We start from the raw sequence: 17,654 nt of genomic DNA, 5'->3' as shown, positions 1-17,654 counted from the left end.
ATGTGCAAGCAAGCAACTCAACAACGCCTGGACCAATTTTTTTTTAAATGTTCGTTGAAGTTCAAGGATGGTTTTTACGGTGAGAAAAATTCGAATAATTTCCGGGAAAACCCTAAAAACAGCCCTTTATTCACGCGGGTGAAGCCGTGGGCGGAAAACTAGCTACATAATAAAAAAGTCTTAAAAATCTCGTCTCTTTATTTGCGTTCCACATTTTGCTGGATCCGCGCTGGATCCAGCTAGATTCAGGTCAGTCCAGCAAGAATCCAGCTGGATTGAAAACGCCGCTGGATTGCAATCCCTAGTTAGAACAGATGAGATTAATTTATGTGTGTTTACTTCTCTTTAATAGAAAACGTCAATAACTTGATTTTTTTTCTTTTTTGTTTAATGACTGACTGTTGTCGATTACTTTGTGCCAGCCAGTGATACAAACTTTTTTACGATAATGTTCTTCATCTGTGCCCTACGGTAGGATGTAAAAGCCATAAAATTTTATCTTAATGTGCTTCCACATTGAAAGCATGTAAATGTACTCAATGTAACATCACAAGAATCAAATGTACTCATAATGTAACATCATGACCAGATTCAATTTTGAGCTTTGAACAATTTTTTTATATTGCAAATAAAAAAAAATAGGCTAAAATGTATTTTACACTAATTTCATACTTTTTCACCACAGTTTGAGAAAAGTAAAACACCAAGGATTAAAATGATACAGTAAATTTAATTCTGATATAATTTTAATATTTATTTCGTAATGTCACTTGAAACAACATAAGAGCTGGCGAGGGGGCCGCCCCGGACTCTCGGGCGACGCCAACGCGGCTGCATAGACTATAACGCGTAAAAAAACAATTCTCAACGTCATCTATAATGTATATACCTTTATAATATTATTTACAAACCTCCGTCTTAACGTATTTACACTCACTACTAACGATAAGTATGTATAACATACAGAAAGCTTTGAAATATTATACAAGTAGGAGAATAACATAGTCCGTAGTCGTATTTGACTCAATTATATACATAGTAGGGACATTTTCGTTAGAATTTTTTATTGCGCCCGCGCCGATGCGTGCCGAAGAGGATCCGCGCGAACGCCTGGCGGAAGTCAGGGCTGAATATCGTGTAGATGACGGGGTTCAGCGTCGAGTTGAAGTAGCCGAGCCACAGGAAGAAACTCGCTAAGTAGTCGCTGATCACACACGTCTGGCAGATCGGCATTATCAACGCCATTATGAAGAACGGCAGCCAGCAGAACACGAACGCCCCCGTTATGATCGCCAGCGTCTTCGCTGCCTTTCTCTCTCTCTTTGCTTCCAAAGACTCCTTCTTCTCTCTATGCGTGGGAGCGGGTACGATAGCCCGCTCCTGTTTCGACCCATTCGTAACGGTCGAGGAAGACTTTTCTGGCGACACACTTGCCGGGGCCTTTTCGTTGACGGTGAACGCAGTGGTTCTGGGCTCCTCGTCCAAGGTGTCGACCGTGGAGGTGCTCTGTCCTTCGGTGAGGAGCAGAGCCGCCGCTAAGGTTTCTGCTCTGGTGCGTTGGTTGCACTTTTTGAGGTTCAGGAAGCGTTTCTTGACGAATCTCCTGTCTCTGGCTGATTGGACAGGTCTTCCTGAAGGTGGGGCACCGTCTGCGGAGGTTGGTCTGGGTGGAGGTGGTTCTCTTCTCCTTCGGATGCGTCTTCGGGCTGTTTGGAATATTTTCCAGTAGAGGATAAGGATGACGGCGAGGGGGACGTAGAACGTGGAGCAAGTAGCGAAGATCTGGTACGCCAGATCTTGGCTGACGAGGCACTTCTGCTGCTGGGTGATCCTGGCGAGGTAGTCGGGGTCCTTCCAGCCCAGCTGTGGCGCGAGGGACACCACCAGCGCCGCCCCCCACACTAGGAAGATCATCGTGAAGATTCGTCTCTCGTTACGTATGTGGATGTAGTCCACATCTGTCACAGCCCAATACCTGTACAGAAAAGTATGGTTTCAGTTTTTTCGTGTTTTTTATTTCAAATCTCATTAAAGTTTTATACAATTTGATAAAGTTTGAACAAAACATCGCAATAATGAAGTTATTGATCTAAGTCTCTAAGAGGATGACTCTTGTAGAAATCCCATATTATGCAGAACATAAATACGACAATTGATCAACATGCATGTTAAAGAAAAACAGACTGTTGACTTTGGAATAGAGTAACCTAATGATATTGATTGATGTAATAAGTTAATAAAGAATTACCTATCAGTAGCGATAGCGACGAGGTGGAGAATAGAAGCGGAGCTGCAAAGAACGTCGCTGGAAGTCCACATATCACAGAGTTCCGGCCCCAGGATCCAGCCCTGGCTGACCTGTTAACAAATGCAATCCGTTAGTACGTTAGTCAAATCTGTAACTTGTTACAGCGTTTATGACAATGAGGTCACAAACGTTACCTTGAGGCAGACGTAATTGGAGCAATAAGACGTAACAGTTACACTGTGTGCTAAAACAATATTTAAATCGTCACAAGTTCACAACTCTTAGATATCAAAAATAAATAATTAAATATTTATTATTTCCCAATGTTTGGATAATAAGAAAAACATTATGTAGTTTGTGATGCAGTAGTGGCCCGCATATTTGCATATCGCTTGCAGCACAAGCACATAAATGCTTTTTATCGTATTTCAAAACTGACGTGTAATCGTCAATCATGTAAGGTATTACAAAAGTTTTAATAGTACAATTTAGAAAAGCTATTCTTACGTCAAAACATGTCTGGTACGGATAAACATGTTCATTATAAATAATTACACAGAAGCTTGGTGTTATCACATAATTACCTACACCATAAATAAAAGCCCAGAGCGAAAGTGTTATAATTAAGTACAATCTTACCAACAATCTGTTACATACATCTAAATGGCAAATAGTCCATTTTAGCCTGCTTACATCGCGTGACGAAAGCCAGTTACAAAACACCTTATCAAAACATAAAAGGAAAAGGAAAAGTAGGATAATTCATTAAAAATATTACTATAGACGCAGCATGGGATGTCCAACCACAAGGTGGCACCGACGACCTCATAAAGGTAGCAGTAAGGCGCTGGATGCAAGCCGCTACCAACCGGGTGATGCGGAAATCATTGGGGGAGGCTTATGTTCAGCAGTGGACGTCCTGCGGCTGAAATGATGATGATGATGGTGATTACTATTGAAGATTCAATAGTAAGACCCCTGTAATTTACCACAACTTTTTTAAGATAGCCACGGTATGAGTGGGAGATTCTACTCTCCTGGAACTACACGACAACCCACAAGATAAAAGAAGGACAGACAGAGAAAGAGAGAGATAACTTCAATTGTTTCAGCGTGAGAAATGAGACCATAATTTGGTCTCACTTTTCATTAACAAATATAGGTATTTTGCCAAATAAACCTTTATTTATTCATTCAAATAAGCAACAACATACTCTTGCATACTATGGGCCTAAAAGAAGGCTCGAGGTCACCCAAAGGGCGATGGAGCGTGCTATGCTCAGAGTTTCCCTGCGTGATCGAATTAGAAATGAGGAGATCCGTAGGAGAACCACGGAGAGAGTGACTGACATAGCCCACAGAATCGCTAAAATCAAGTGGCAGTGGGCGGGGCACAGATAGCCGCTGGGGCAGGAAAGTTCTTGAGTGGCGACCACGAGCCGGAAGACGTAGTGTGGGCAGGCCTCCTTCTAGGTGGACCGACGATCTGATGAAGGTCGCGGGAGGTGCTTGGATGCGAGCGGCGCAGGACCGGTCTTTGTGGAAATCCTTGGGGGAGGCCTATGTCCAGCAGTGGACGTCTTTCGGCTGAAACGAACGAACGAACGATACTCTTACATATTAGACTGGAGAGCTGATGATGCCTCTCTCTCTCTTTGGAAGGTTTATTACGGACTGCACCTGCTGAAGCCCGCTCTTTTATGCCAAACCAGAAAAAATAAAGGTAAATAAATACAGAAACCTTTTAAGTTGTACTATTGTTATTGCTGAGTGGTCCAATTGGTCTAATTGGGCAAGGTCACGGCAAAAGGTGAGAATTGATTGGTGTAGTTTTTTGTGAAGTGTTTCAGGGTAGAGTGTGGGCAATTATGCTAGCAAGGCTGGGTTATTTTGCTGCTGAATAATTTTACTAGCCGAAATCAAAGATTGCAATAAACACAAGACAATTTGGTTATTTCATTTTAATTTATAATTAAACGAGTATTCTGTCAAGTCAACCATCTTTATTTAATATAAAGAATAGTAATTTGTCGTAAGGGCAGAAAAGTTTTTGAGAGGCGATCACGAGACGGAAGACCTAGTGTGGGCAGGCCTGCCAATAGGTAGACCGATGATCTGGTGAAGGTCGCGGGAAGAACCTGGATGCTGTTAAGCCTAGGCGCAGACCACCGATTTTTCATGGGCCTATAGTTTAGTCGGGCAGTTAATCAGTATGGGCATGTATGGAAGTGCGCACATTACAACGATTTGGTATCGGCCGATTCTTCATAAAAAATAAAATCGGGTCCAACTATCGGCCAACTAAAAGTTGGTGGTGCGCCTTTTTATTATTATTTTGGCTAGGGAAATCCTTGGTCTTTGTCCAATAGTAGTCATTTGGCTGAAACGAACGAACGAATCAATATCTATAATAAATACGTGGACGTATTAAGTTTCTACAAGTGCTAATGAGAGGCCTACATTCAGAAGTGGACTTTCTATGACTGTAATGAAGTTTCAACTGGAACAAAAAATATATTCTCCCTTATTTATTCACTTGCGAACACAACAAACGTATCAGATGGGCCATTCAATCATCGCTTATATCACCCACAGCCATAATTAGATTGTTCCATGGCTCTTATTAACGCTAATGAATCAAAGCGTTACTTCATGTCATCTGTTTGTCGCGACCACAGCCTGGGGAGTGCGGCCATGTCATGAACAAATTGGATTGTCTGTCTTGTGTATTGCCTGAATGAGGTTGAAGCCAGCACAGATTTATTTCTTCTTCTTTTGTTGATCGCGATGAACTTGTGTTTTTTCGCCACGAGAGCAAACTGTTCCGCCAATGTTATTAGCACGTACTTAATTTATGTAAATTGAGTAAATTTATTCAAAATATGCGACAAGAAAATGGTATGAAGTAGCTCAGGTTATAGGAAGACCATTTTTTTTCAACTTGGAAGTTACATTTCTAAAAATTGACAAAATAATGTGGAATTATAATATCTATTGAGTAACACGTGACTAGTAGCTGGTACATAATGTTTGTACAGTTACATGGAATACCATGAATCTAATAAGATTCACGTCCACATTTTGAAGGTTTATAGTGACATACCTATTACCTACCTTAGAAGAATGTTTAATTAAATGAAAGTTTCTAAGAAAAACTTTTGATTTATTTTAAAGTTGTGGGATAATATTTTAAGAATTAAGAACATTTATCTACTTTAAGTACAAAACTGACAATTTTAATTTTAATATTATCTTTCCTTTAGCTATGGGGTGTCTATTCTATTTTGTGTGTGCCCCACTCAGATTCGCAATATATCAGAGTCCCGCGCACACGTCACTGCCTCAGCCGGTGATCTGTTTATGTAAATATGGAGATGTAGTGCTATACACTCCAGTAGCTCTATCTTAGAGCCATATTCACTAAGAGCCTAAGCACACGACGCGTTGCGGCGCCGCACCGCTAAGATTTCGCCGTTTCGCGCGACGCGGCGCTGTACCGCTCATCTGACCGCCACAGAATCTATGTAAGACCGCTTTCACATTAGGGCGACAGTAGCGCGGCAGTGGCGTTTTTACAATGTGAAGGCAAGCATCCGTTGTCATTTAGTATGCAATTCAGCGCATCTGTAGCGCGTTTGTCACGCTGCTAAAGTTGCCTAAATGTGAAAACGGTCTAAGGGCTCGTTTCCACATTACTTTATCCCACAAAACTGGACTGTCGGATGAACACATATTTACTCGAATAACAAATACGAATCGATCGGTCTTTGCGGGACACTGCAAACGGGATGTTTTTTTTTATCCACAACGAGGAAGCCCTTGGCCTGTATCTCACCTGATGGTTCGTGTGAACGTTAATATTAAAACACGTATATATGTACTACTAAACGGGATGCTGCAAAAAACTGTTCCTGCGCGGGATATTTCCGTGGGAACAAGACCTAAGACGCAGCGACACTGCTCTGAGGGCTTAGTGTGAGTTTACAATAAAATTCGTCACTCACTAGTGCGCTCACTAGCGCATTTAAAAAATCTATAAAGATTTTAGTTCTTGAAAATATCCGCTAGAGGCACAGTACAATCCGCCATACATTTAGCAACATTTTTTTACGCGCTCACTAGTGAGGACATTTGATGTAAATCACACTCAGCCTGCTGGGCGCCGCGCTGCCGTCGCAACGCACCGTGTGCTTTGGCTCTAAGAGAAAACTACTAGCAGACAAGCTAAGGCTTTCCACTCCACCTGCTCTACAATGGTCTATTATTCAGGTAAATAACTTAAATAGTTTATTAGTGCTATGGGAAAGTATTGTGAATTTAATTAATTGGAAACCTATTTTTATACGAAAATAATACATTACACTTATACAATCTTTATGTTGTCTGGGTGAAATGAATGAATAAAGGACGTAGTACACTTTTCTACCCGGAAAGGGATCGTAACCGTATCAACTCGAGGCGGTCAGTAAGTATTCTTTGTATGAAACTACATACTGCAACGCACACTTGCCTCAGCGAAAGGCGATGACATCTCGCGAAAGGCCGAAATACCACGGCAATACGGTGTTTATCCCTTTCCGAGTTGATAAGTCTGCTATATAACTTAAAGCTGAGACGGGCTGTCTTAACGTCGACAGCACGTCAAGCTTATTGCACCTTTAGCTGTGCCTTTAGGCACTTGTCTTTATTTTTAGTGCTGAATATATGTTTGCTAAGTATTTTTTTATTCTAATAAACAATTCTCTATCAATTACGATGACGTCATTTTTTGTCTCACAATTATCACCTTAACGGCTAAGTTGACAGTTTAATCGCTACTATTAAATTATTGTTGTTGTTAATGACTTAACTGTTGTTTAGTAATTGATTGATTTGCTGTTCGGAAGCGTAATTAAACGTAAATTAATAAATTAAATCTCACCTTCAAAGTAATTATGTAAATTCGATTTATTATCTACTTNCATCACACAAGACATGTCGTATTCGTGTTGTTTTTTCGCTGCTTAAATGTGTCAACTGTGTGAAGTTTGCTCTCGAAGTGGTGTAACAGGGTGTGAATGTGTGCGTGCCGGCCTGTACGTACAGGCAAGCTGGTGTATCCTAATGTCACAGTATTTTGTTGATGAGACTCCGTCCGACTTTTTTTATAGGTCCATGCACTTGTCTTTATTTTTAGTGCTGAATAAATATTTGCTAAGTATTTTTTTATTCTAATAAACAATTCTCTATCAATTACGATGACGTCATAATTTTTTGTCTCACAATTATCACCTTCAGCTAAGTTGAGAGTTTAATCGCTACTATTAAATTATTGTTGTTGTTAATGAGTTAACTATTGTTTAGTAATTGATTGATTTGCTGTTCGGGAGCGTAATTAAACGTTAATTAATAAATTAAATCTCACCTTCAAAGTAATTATGTAAATTCGATTTATTATCTACTCGATAACGATTACTAACATTAGCATTTAAGGTGTTTTGTTTACTAACCACAATATGAACTGTAAAGTTGTTGGAAAAACACTTTAATTTTTAAAAATAAAATAATACGCATTATGTGAGACAGTGAAAAATGAATTAATTTTAAGAAGTCGTTATGTGTGTGTTATCACGAAGTTCTAAAAACTATACTTTTGAACTACATTGTTGGTTGCTGCACTGTAGAGAGGACAACGTCCTGGCAAATTCTTAGAGCGGTCAGGTTATTTTATCTTCTTCCTATTCGTTTCGTTCTTGGCAGAGCGGTCGTGGTGACGTTGAGGAGTTGTTCACATCGGTTGTAGAGGTGGATACAACTCTTCGCACGATCTCCCGCCATCTCTCTCTGGTTGGCAGACTGTCCGGTGCAGTCACATACGCCGTCTCCCACTGCTGATTTCACTTGGTCGGTCCAGCGCATAGGTGACCTGCGCGATCGGGTTTCTTCGACTTTTCTTTGGACGATCAGTCGCTCTATGGAGTTGTTAAATCCCGCCTTAGGACATGACCGAAGTATTGCAGTATGCGTGACTGTAAGTACTACGCCTGACAAACGCTGAGTGATTTTTATACTTGGAATATTTTAGATTATGTATTATTTTTCTTTCGTAATTGTGCTTTGTAGCGAATTCAATAAAACAATAGACGGATCACCTGCAATGACGTCAGAGCTATACAGTCATAACTTGCAAAGATTTACATTTCGCGTTAACTGTATAATAGTTAGTTGAGCAAACGTACGCTCGGCGGCTGTTGGAACAGAAATATAGACTGCTAAATTAAGTTGGGCGGTACAGTCAGACTCGGATATGATAGCCAAGTATCTGTTCTAGTTTCAATTTTAACTCGATTCTTAATAAAAGTTGCAGACGCGTCGAATAGCAGTCCAAAATGATATTTTACACGAAAGGTCATTTTGAAGCTGTGTTTAATACTCGTTTAACTTTTATTAATAAGTGGTATTTTGATACGAAGGCTACATAAAACATAAACAGCTTGCTATCAGCAAAATGCAAAATTAACAAGACCCAAATATAAAAGCTCCAAATATTCAATTCAATTTACAAAACGCTGCCCTTTTACAATATTTATGAGACGTCAGTAAGGTTGAGTCATAAATATTTAACAAAATAACATCTTCCACCAGGTTTAATTTACTTCAGTAAATTGGGACTTACTTATAGGGACATTTTCAAACTGGCAATTATTGACTTCAATAAATCATGAACTTCCTTAATGTATGAGACCATTTCACATTTCTGATCAATTACAAAGAAAGAGCAATATATCATTTTTATGGCAATTGCAACAATACAGTAAGTAATGGGGCCGACTGTATCAAGACAAACCTTGTGAACAAACACCCAGTTGTTTTGGTTATACACTAGTTTAAAGCGATGGCCGTGCCGTTCGCTGAAGTTTATATTTAATGGTAGAAATAATTGTGTATCTTTTGGTGAGACTTGATCAATGATTTTTGCGGTCAAAAGAGGAGTAAGAAATGGTTTTACGGTCGAATATTCATTCGGTGAACTGCTAAAAACTCAAACGATGCGTTGGTCAAACGTGCATTGGTCTACAGTTCATTCGGTGAATATTATAAAAGTGAAAAAAATCCATGGGATCTGTCAGTTGGTAAAATGGTTTTCGAAAACATGTATGGGACTCGAATCGAGATCCAAGGAACGTGGGTTCGAATCCCGCTGCCGCTGGACGATTGAGGTGAAGCCACTCGTGACACAAGCATATTATTTAGCTTACTACGAGGGGTTAACGGGACTATTCATTCGTTCGTTCGTACGTTTCAGCCGAAAGACGTCCACTGCTGGACAAAGGCCTCCCCCAAGGATTTCCACAAAGACCGGTCCTGCGCCGCTTGCATCCAGGTACCCCCCGCGACCTTCACCAGATCGTCGGTCCACCTAGTGGGAGGCCTGCCCACGCTACGTCTTCCAACGGGACTATTAGTAATTTATATTTATTACAAATTATTATTCATGTAAAAAAGGTATTGTCTAGAAGTACTAGACAGACTGTCCATAACTGAGATATTGTCCTCAAAGTTTGCGACATTACTTACCTAATATAAAACAAAGTCGCTCTGACCTATGTATGCTTAGATGTTTAAAACTACGCAACGGATTTTGATAAGGTTTTTTATTAGATAGAGTGATTCAAGAGGAAGCTTTTTATGTATAATACTTACTTGTACCTGTGTGAAGCAGGGGCGTGTCGCTAATTTATCAATAAGTCATTTAGTCGATTGCTAGTGAGGGGAGAGCGATTCACGAAGGCTGTTTAAATCGTCAAACTGGCTATTATATCGTATAATTAAACTGAAGATGACAACAAATGTGAGCAATGTCTTCAATAACTCAACTCCTAACTGAGCGGTGTCTGTAAAGGGTATAATAAAAGTACATTCACCACATTTTACTTCATAAAAACCGGTACAAATTCTATTTCTTGATCTTCATTGACGACTGAGGCACCAATCCCTTCAGAGTAGTGAAAACTCTTTTTTTTGTTTATTTACTAGAAAAATCTTTTACCTGTTATTTACGACACGTTCCATTAGTACAAATGTCTATTTGTATCACTTTCATTTTCCTCTTGCGAGAATCACTTTTATGTTCTAAAAGCTCTCATACCCTTTCTTTGTTTATATTTCGTAACAGAATTCCCTGTAATAGGTCTTGAGTACTCGCATAACTGTTACACAAATACTCGAAGCAGTAACGTAAGGCTGCGTCTACACTTGAGATGTGAAACAACTCAAAGTTCGAACACTTGCCGTGTAGCGCGAACTTAGTTGAGGTTTTGTTTGCTGACTGGCATTTGCTCGTGGCGTTAGTTTACGACAAGAAATACAAAGGGCCTGTTTTGAACTTATCTGACAGATAAACTTCAACGTTTGGTCTCAAAGAGACATCTGTAGGGCACAACTAAGTAAGCACTAGGAAACAATTTTAACTAGGTATTTTCATCAATAAGATATCGTGGCGCCCATCTTAGCACGACTGGAAGATAACGTCACTGGTAATCAAAAACCTTTACTCGTTAGATAGTAATTATGTTAAATTAATTATTTGAAACTTAATCGTATATCGATTGAGATGATATTAATCTAACAATGTAGAATCGGTGTTTGTGATATCGTTATGCCAATGTGTTACATAATAACGAGCGACAATAAGTTTGTAATACCTACTCAAATACATATAAACGTGACTTCATTTGTTCGTTCATACGTTTCAGCCAAATGACGTCCACTGCTGGACAAAGGCCTCTCCCAAGTATTTCCATAACGACTGGTCATACGCTACCCGCATCCAGTTACTTCCCGGGACTTTTACCACTACTGCGACTAGGATGTACCTATGTGAAAAAATGCATTTAGATGCATCAGTGTGTATTCACCCTTAGAGAAAACATAGCTAAAAGGATATCAGCGTTCCATGAAGGTCGCTTCGTAAAATAACTGTTATTGGGTTTCACTGACTGTGTCGGCACAACTTAGGTGTGTAACAGTCACGGTTACTGTCTTTTAAATTATTCTAACGGCGGTTCAGGGTTGCCAGGGGTGAAATTTAATTAGTGAGGCCAGTTNGCAATTATAGACTTTAATAAATCATGAACTTCCTTAATTTATGCGACCATTTCACATTTCTGATCAATTAAATGAAAGAGCAACATATCATTATTTTGGTAATTGCAACATTACAATATTAATGGGGTCGACTGTATCAACACAAACCTTGTGAACAAACACCCAGTTGTTTTGGTTATACACTAGTTTAAAGCGATGGCCGTGCCGTTCGCTGAAGTTTATATTTAATGGTGGAAATAATTATGTATCTTTGGGTGAGACCAAAGCAGCAGAACAAACTGACATTTTTGTTGTAATGGACTAAGAGCTAGTGAACGCCAGATCTACGTTATTTTATAACAGTTGACAGTTTGGCGGGCCGCCACCAACCTGGCAACATGAAAGCATTGGGGGAGGCCTATGTTCAGCAGTGAACGTCCTATGGCTGAGATGTAATGATGATAATAAATGTTTGTCAGCGCATGCAAGAACGTTGGACCGGCAGCTACCCTAAATGATTGTCTGGCAAGGGGTTGGTACGGAATCTGGCTGATGAGGATTTTTTTAAATTGCTCTATAATATTGAAGCGACAATAGCCCAACAGTGTCGGTGTCGGATTGGCCGAATCGAGATCCAAGGAACGTGGGTTCGAATCCCGCTGTCGCTGGACTATTGTAGAGAGCCCACTCGTGACACAAGCATATTATTTAGCTTACTACGAGGGGTTAACGGGACTATTCGTTCGTTCGTACGTTTCAGCCGAAAGACGTCCACTGCTGGACAAAGGCCTCCCCCAAGGATTTCCACAAAGACCGGTCCTGCGCCGCTTGCATCCAGGTACCTCCCGCGACCTTCACCAGATCGTCGGTCCACCTAGTGGGAGGCCTGCCCACGCTACGTCTTCCAACGGGACTATTAGTAATTTATATTTATTACAAATTATTATTCATGTAAAAAAGGTATTGTCTAGAAGTACTTGACAGATTGTCCATAACTGAGATATTGTCCTCAAAGTTTGCGACATTACTTACCTAATATAAAACAAAGTCGCTCAGACCCTATGTATGCTTAGATGTTTAAAACTACGCAACGGATTTTGATGAGGATTTTTTATTAAAGAGTGATTCAAGAGGAAGGTTTCTGTATAATACATTGTACCTGTGCGAAGCAGAGGCGTGTCGCTAATTTATCAATAAGCCATTTAGTCGATTGCTAGTGAGGGAAGAGCGACTCATGAAGGCTGTTATCGTCAAACTGGCTATCATATCGTATAATGAAACTGAAACTGACAGCAAATGTGAGCAATGTCTTCAATAACTCAACTCCTAACTGAGAGGTGTGGCTGCAAAGGGCATAATAAAAGTACATTCACCACATTTTACTTCATAAAAAACAGGTACAAATTCTATTTCTTTACCTTCATTGACGACTGAGGCACAAATCTCCTTTCAGAGTAGTGAAAACTCTTTTTTTTGTTTATTTACTAGAAAAATCTTTTACCTGTTATTTACGACACGTTCCATTAGTACAAATGTCTATTTGTATCACTTTCATTTTCCTCTTGCGAGAATCACTTTTATGTTCTAAAAGCTCTCATACCCTTTCTTTGTTTATATTTCGTAACAGAATTCCCTGTAATAGGTCTTGAGTACTCGCATAACTGTTACACAAATACTCGAAGCAGTAACGTAAGGCTGCGTCTACACTCGAGATGTGAACCGCTTGGCAACTCAAAGTTCGAACACTTGCCGTACTTAGTTGAGGTTTTGTTTGCTGGCTGGCATTTGCTCGTGACGTTAGTTTACGACAAGAAATACAAAGGGCCTGTTTTGAACTTATCTGACAGATAAACTACAACGTTTGGTCTCGAAGAGACATCTGCAGGGCACAACTAAGTAAGCACTAGGAAACAATTTTAATAAGGTATTTTCATCAATAACATATCGTGGTAATCAAAAACCTTTACTCGTTAGTAAATAATTATGCCGTTAAATTAATTACCTGAAACTCAGGGTGGATTCGACCAAATAAGAGTAAATATTAATCTCACAATAAATCGTCAGTTATTCGACATTTCGACATATCATATTATTTCCCATATTGAAACTGTCAATGTGCCAGTTATACCAGGAGTTATTCTCGGTTAAAAGTTTGTTCGAATCGGACCTTAATCGTATATCGATTGAGATGATATTGTTCTAACTAGAATCGGTTTTTGTGATATCGTTATGTTATAATGTCAATGATGCCAAGGCGGTCCTGCGCTACCAGCATCCAATAACTTCCCGGGACTTTTACCACTACTGCGACTGTGATGTGAACAAATGCATTTTGATGCATCAGTGTGTATTCACCCTTAGAGAAAACATACCTAAAAGGATATCAGTGTACCATGAAGGTCGCTTTCGTAAAATAACTGTTATTGGGTTTCACTGACTGTGTCGGCACAACTTTGGTGTGTAACAGTCACGGTTATTGTCTTTTAAATTATTCTAACGGCGGTTCAGGGTTGCCAGGGGTGAAATTTAATTAGTGAGGCCAGTTCTTTGCTTTTATTTCTGTAAAAGTTTTAAACTTTGTCATAATAATTATGATTGTATTGCGCGTTTTTTCACTGGTAACGATAAATATGCATGTTTCAAAGAGTAAATCCTGCCTTTCTTTTTCTATGGCTTTCGTGTTTAAAGGAAAAGCTCTTGTACCTATTACTTAGGGTGGATTCGACCAAACAAGAGTAAATATTAATCGCAGAACAAATCGTCGGTTTTGACATATTTCCCATACTGAAATTATCAATGTGCCACTTATACCAGGCGTTATTCTCGGATAAAAATTTGGTTGAATCGGCCCTTAAAAGGATTATTAATACAAATTAGTAAAAGATCTAGTGCTCTAGCTTGAATAATTTTTTGTTGGACATTTTAAGGCCACATCAAGCTGAGTTATCCTACATCAGACTCCTTGACAGCTCATACAAAGAAAAAAATAAACCTAGCTCAAATATTGTTCTGTCTTCCTAAGTATTTGTATTGTTGCAACCACAATCCATGTTACAGTGAATAGAATATAATAGTTTTTATTTTGTCCAGACATAAAAAAAATTTGTGGGTCACAAGATGGATAGATGATATCATAAAGGTTGCAGAAAAGCTAGAAATACAGACTGCTACCAACCGGCCAATCTGGAAATCATGGGGGAGGCCTATTAGTAACAGTAGTAGACGTCTTATGGCTGAAATGATGATAATACTGACGACAATCCTTGTTACAGAAAAGTTCTGAATGAAAATAGCATCAAAAGTGGAATTATCCTTATATTATTATAATAGGGTAGTTTCCTAAAAAATTTTTTTTAGTCCGTCATGTTTAATATCAAAAAATATCGGACACATATATTTTTATTTGTCAATCTAACAAATAATTACATAGTTATGGTGCGTTGAAGTTCCGCACGAGGTCACAACGTGCGGCACTTTTATGCACGCATTGACATCACGGGCCTCTTCTTATGAACTTTGGCGCGCTTTATCTCTTTAAATTTTAATTAGTTTGAACAAGTGAAAAATACGTGTAGAGTATTTTTTGATAAGTTAACTGACGGACTAATTAAAACTCTTGCTTTTTGACCCAGGAAACATCCCTAATAGGGATAATCAGGGTGGTTACAGCAATAGAAATTCCCACTAACAAACTTATCAGTGTGCCTACCATGAGTTTACGTTAGGTGAGCTCGCTAGCGAATACGTCAAAAAATTCTATGAAGATTTTATTTCTTGAAAGTAGCCACTAGGGGCGCTGCACAATATGTCATACATTTAAATGTCATTTTTTTACGCAGTCGCTAGCGAGCACACCTAACGTAAACTCATGGTAGGCACACAGAACCAACCTATCGATTGTTTGACAGCCCTATGCGGGAAAGTAACGTGTTAATTAGAGATAATGCGGTAGAGGTCGCTGCATCGGCGAAACTAACGAGCTCTTGAGGGAACCTTTTTGAGCACACAGTGTTTGCTCAGCTTCATTGTAACGGTTAGAAATGACATGGAAAGCTGACTGGTATAAAGGTTTTATACAAATCTTTTGCAAACTTTTTTGGGGAACCAGAAGCAGATTGCAGTTTTTTTTTATTGTAATCTTACCCTGCCCCTGGTACCTGTTAATTTTTGCCTGAAAAGTCATACTGTTGGGGCATAATGCTATCTGTAGATACTTAGTACCAGTCACTAGCTATTTGCAATTGATAAGTGTGAGTGAAACGCTATGTGTGTGTGAGATACAATCCAGACAACGTGCCTGCCTGCTTTCATAAAAGTTCGTTCGTTCGTTCGTTTCAGCCAAATGACGTCCACTGCTGGACAAAAGCCTCCCCCAAGGTTTTCCACAATGAACGGTCCTGCGCTGCCCGCATCCAGGCTCTTCCCGCGACCTTTACCAGATCGTCGGTCCACCTAGTAGGAGGCCTGCCCACGCTACGTTCATAAAAGTAACGAATATCTATTGAGAGAGAATGTCATAATCGACACATGGGCTCCACTTTTGGTTATTTAAAAATAAATAATATTAGTAATTTGTATTGCATAAGTTACTAATAGTCCCGTTAGTCCCTCGCAGTAAACTAAATATGCTTTAGGTGTGGTATTTGGGTCTTTAGAAGCTAACTCTAGTTTTTGACGCCTGGGAAGATATGGCTAGGGGAATGTCTTAGAACTTAGCAATAAGACCATAAATCCTCGTCCACTGCTGAACATAGGCCTCCCCTAATAAGTTCTATACTGATTGGTTAGTAGCGGCCTGCGTCCAGCGCCTTCTTGCTACCTTTCTGATGGCCATAACTCTTCAAACTAAGCTTTTATTTTGATTACCCCATACACAGCTCCGAGGGGCATCACGAGGCATGCCACCATTAGGTCAGCCACCGCCAGCGAAGCCACCAGATACTTGGAAGTCCCGACCCGTCTGGCAAGCTTAGGAGTGTAGTTCAAATTCTTCATTTACTTCTGGTAATTTGCAGAGTTATGAGAAGAAGTGATGACATTTATCAACGATAGCAGCCCGACGCGAAGTACCGTATTTGTGGTGTCAAGCCCCAGAAGGGGGAGAATTGACTATGAGAAGGGACATGGATCAGATAAATTTGTAGGGAGTCAAGCAAAGCGCCCGGGGAAAAGAGCCCAGAGCAAGTACCCGCGCGCTCTCCCGAGATTCGGTTCGTACGCCGTGAGGCAGGAAGAACCATGGGTGGTGGTGGTAATTTGCAGAAGGTGTTGTCCCTGCAGTGACTAAATTTCCTGATGATGATTATTACCTCATAGACAGCTCCGAGGGGCATCACGAGACACGCCACCATCAGGTCAGCCACCGCTAGCGAGGCCACCAGGTAGTTGGCCACGTTCTGCAGATTCCTCTCGATTATGATGGCTGCTATGACGAACACGTTACCTGGGAATAAACACAATTTATTTTAATAAATCCTGTACCTAATTAAAATCTTTCACGACAGAAAATGTTCTAATGTTCAGTGGGTTGGATATAGACGTAGACGATAGCACGTAAGACTACAAATTTTCATTATTACCCATGATTACCCCTACAACTACCGTAGTTTATACATTAGGCCCAGAACAGACGGTGAAACGCAACTGAAACGAAAATGCAACTGCTAGTTACTTTTGAGTTGCATCTAAGTTTCTGCCATAGCGTCAGTTGAGAGACCACACATGACGCGACCAGTTTGAAACTTTTAGTTTTATTCATCAGAATCATCAGAAAGTTGCAGTTTCGTTGCAGTTGCGTTTCACCGTCTGTTCTGGGCCTTAGTGCGAATATAAAATCAAGTTTATTTGTTCCTAAACTAATCGTTAAAAAACAACTACTCTTTTTCTCAGCCGCATCGTTAAGCTGTCGGTACGATTAACCAAGTCAGATTCGTGACGTCACTTTCTATAAACTGGCATATAAAGTTAAGGTACAACAGTCTATAAGTTCCAAGCCAGTGCATCTGTAACGAATTGCACGTTGCACCATTTTGTAGCGGCCCAACGTCACGTTTTGCATCGTGTGCAGTTGTCAGGAGACGTTGCATGCGTCAGTTGTTTTCCGCGCGCTTCCTAATCGCTCACTTAGGCGATTATCACACTGCGCCGCGCTCCGCCGCGGTACACGGGACGACAGATTTAATCATTGTATGCAAGTACCTCAGTTTGTATAGAAAACACGCGCGGCACAACACACTGACAACGCGTCCGCGCGCGGGATTTTTTATATGAAGTCACGCGGATCGCGGCGGAGCGCGGCGCAGTGTGATTACCGCCTTACTGCTAGGCTAGTTTAGCTCTT

General features: G+C 40.1%; 1 protein-coding gene across 1 annotated transcript; it reads right to left on the bottom strand.

The window, feature by feature from the left end:
* Positions 1-744: 744 nt before the first annotated feature.
* LOC114357025 (5-hydroxytryptamine receptor) lies at positions 745-16,897 on the bottom strand. The gene is made up of 4 exons (XM_028310439.1): positions 16,894-16,897; positions 16,624-16,757; positions 2,249-2,358; positions 745-1,975 (listed from the first exon to the last, which is right to left on the bottom strand). Exons 1-4 carry the CDS (start codon positions 16,895-16,897, stop codon positions 1,054-1,056), a joined length of 1,170 nt encoding a protein of 389 aa, XP_028166240.1. The 3' UTR covers positions 745-1,053.
* Positions 16,898-17,654: the final 757 nt, after the last annotated feature.

Source organism: Ostrinia furnacalis, unplaced genomic scaffold, assembly GCF_004193835.3.
Source record: "Ostrinia furnacalis isolate ACB-3 unplaced genomic scaffold, ASM419383v2 OfSCF3017, whole genome shotgun sequence".
Classification (NCBI taxonomy): Eukaryota; Metazoa; Arthropoda; class Insecta; order Lepidoptera; family Crambidae; genus Ostrinia; species Ostrinia furnacalis.
This window is presented reverse-complemented; position numbering and strand designations above follow the sequence as displayed.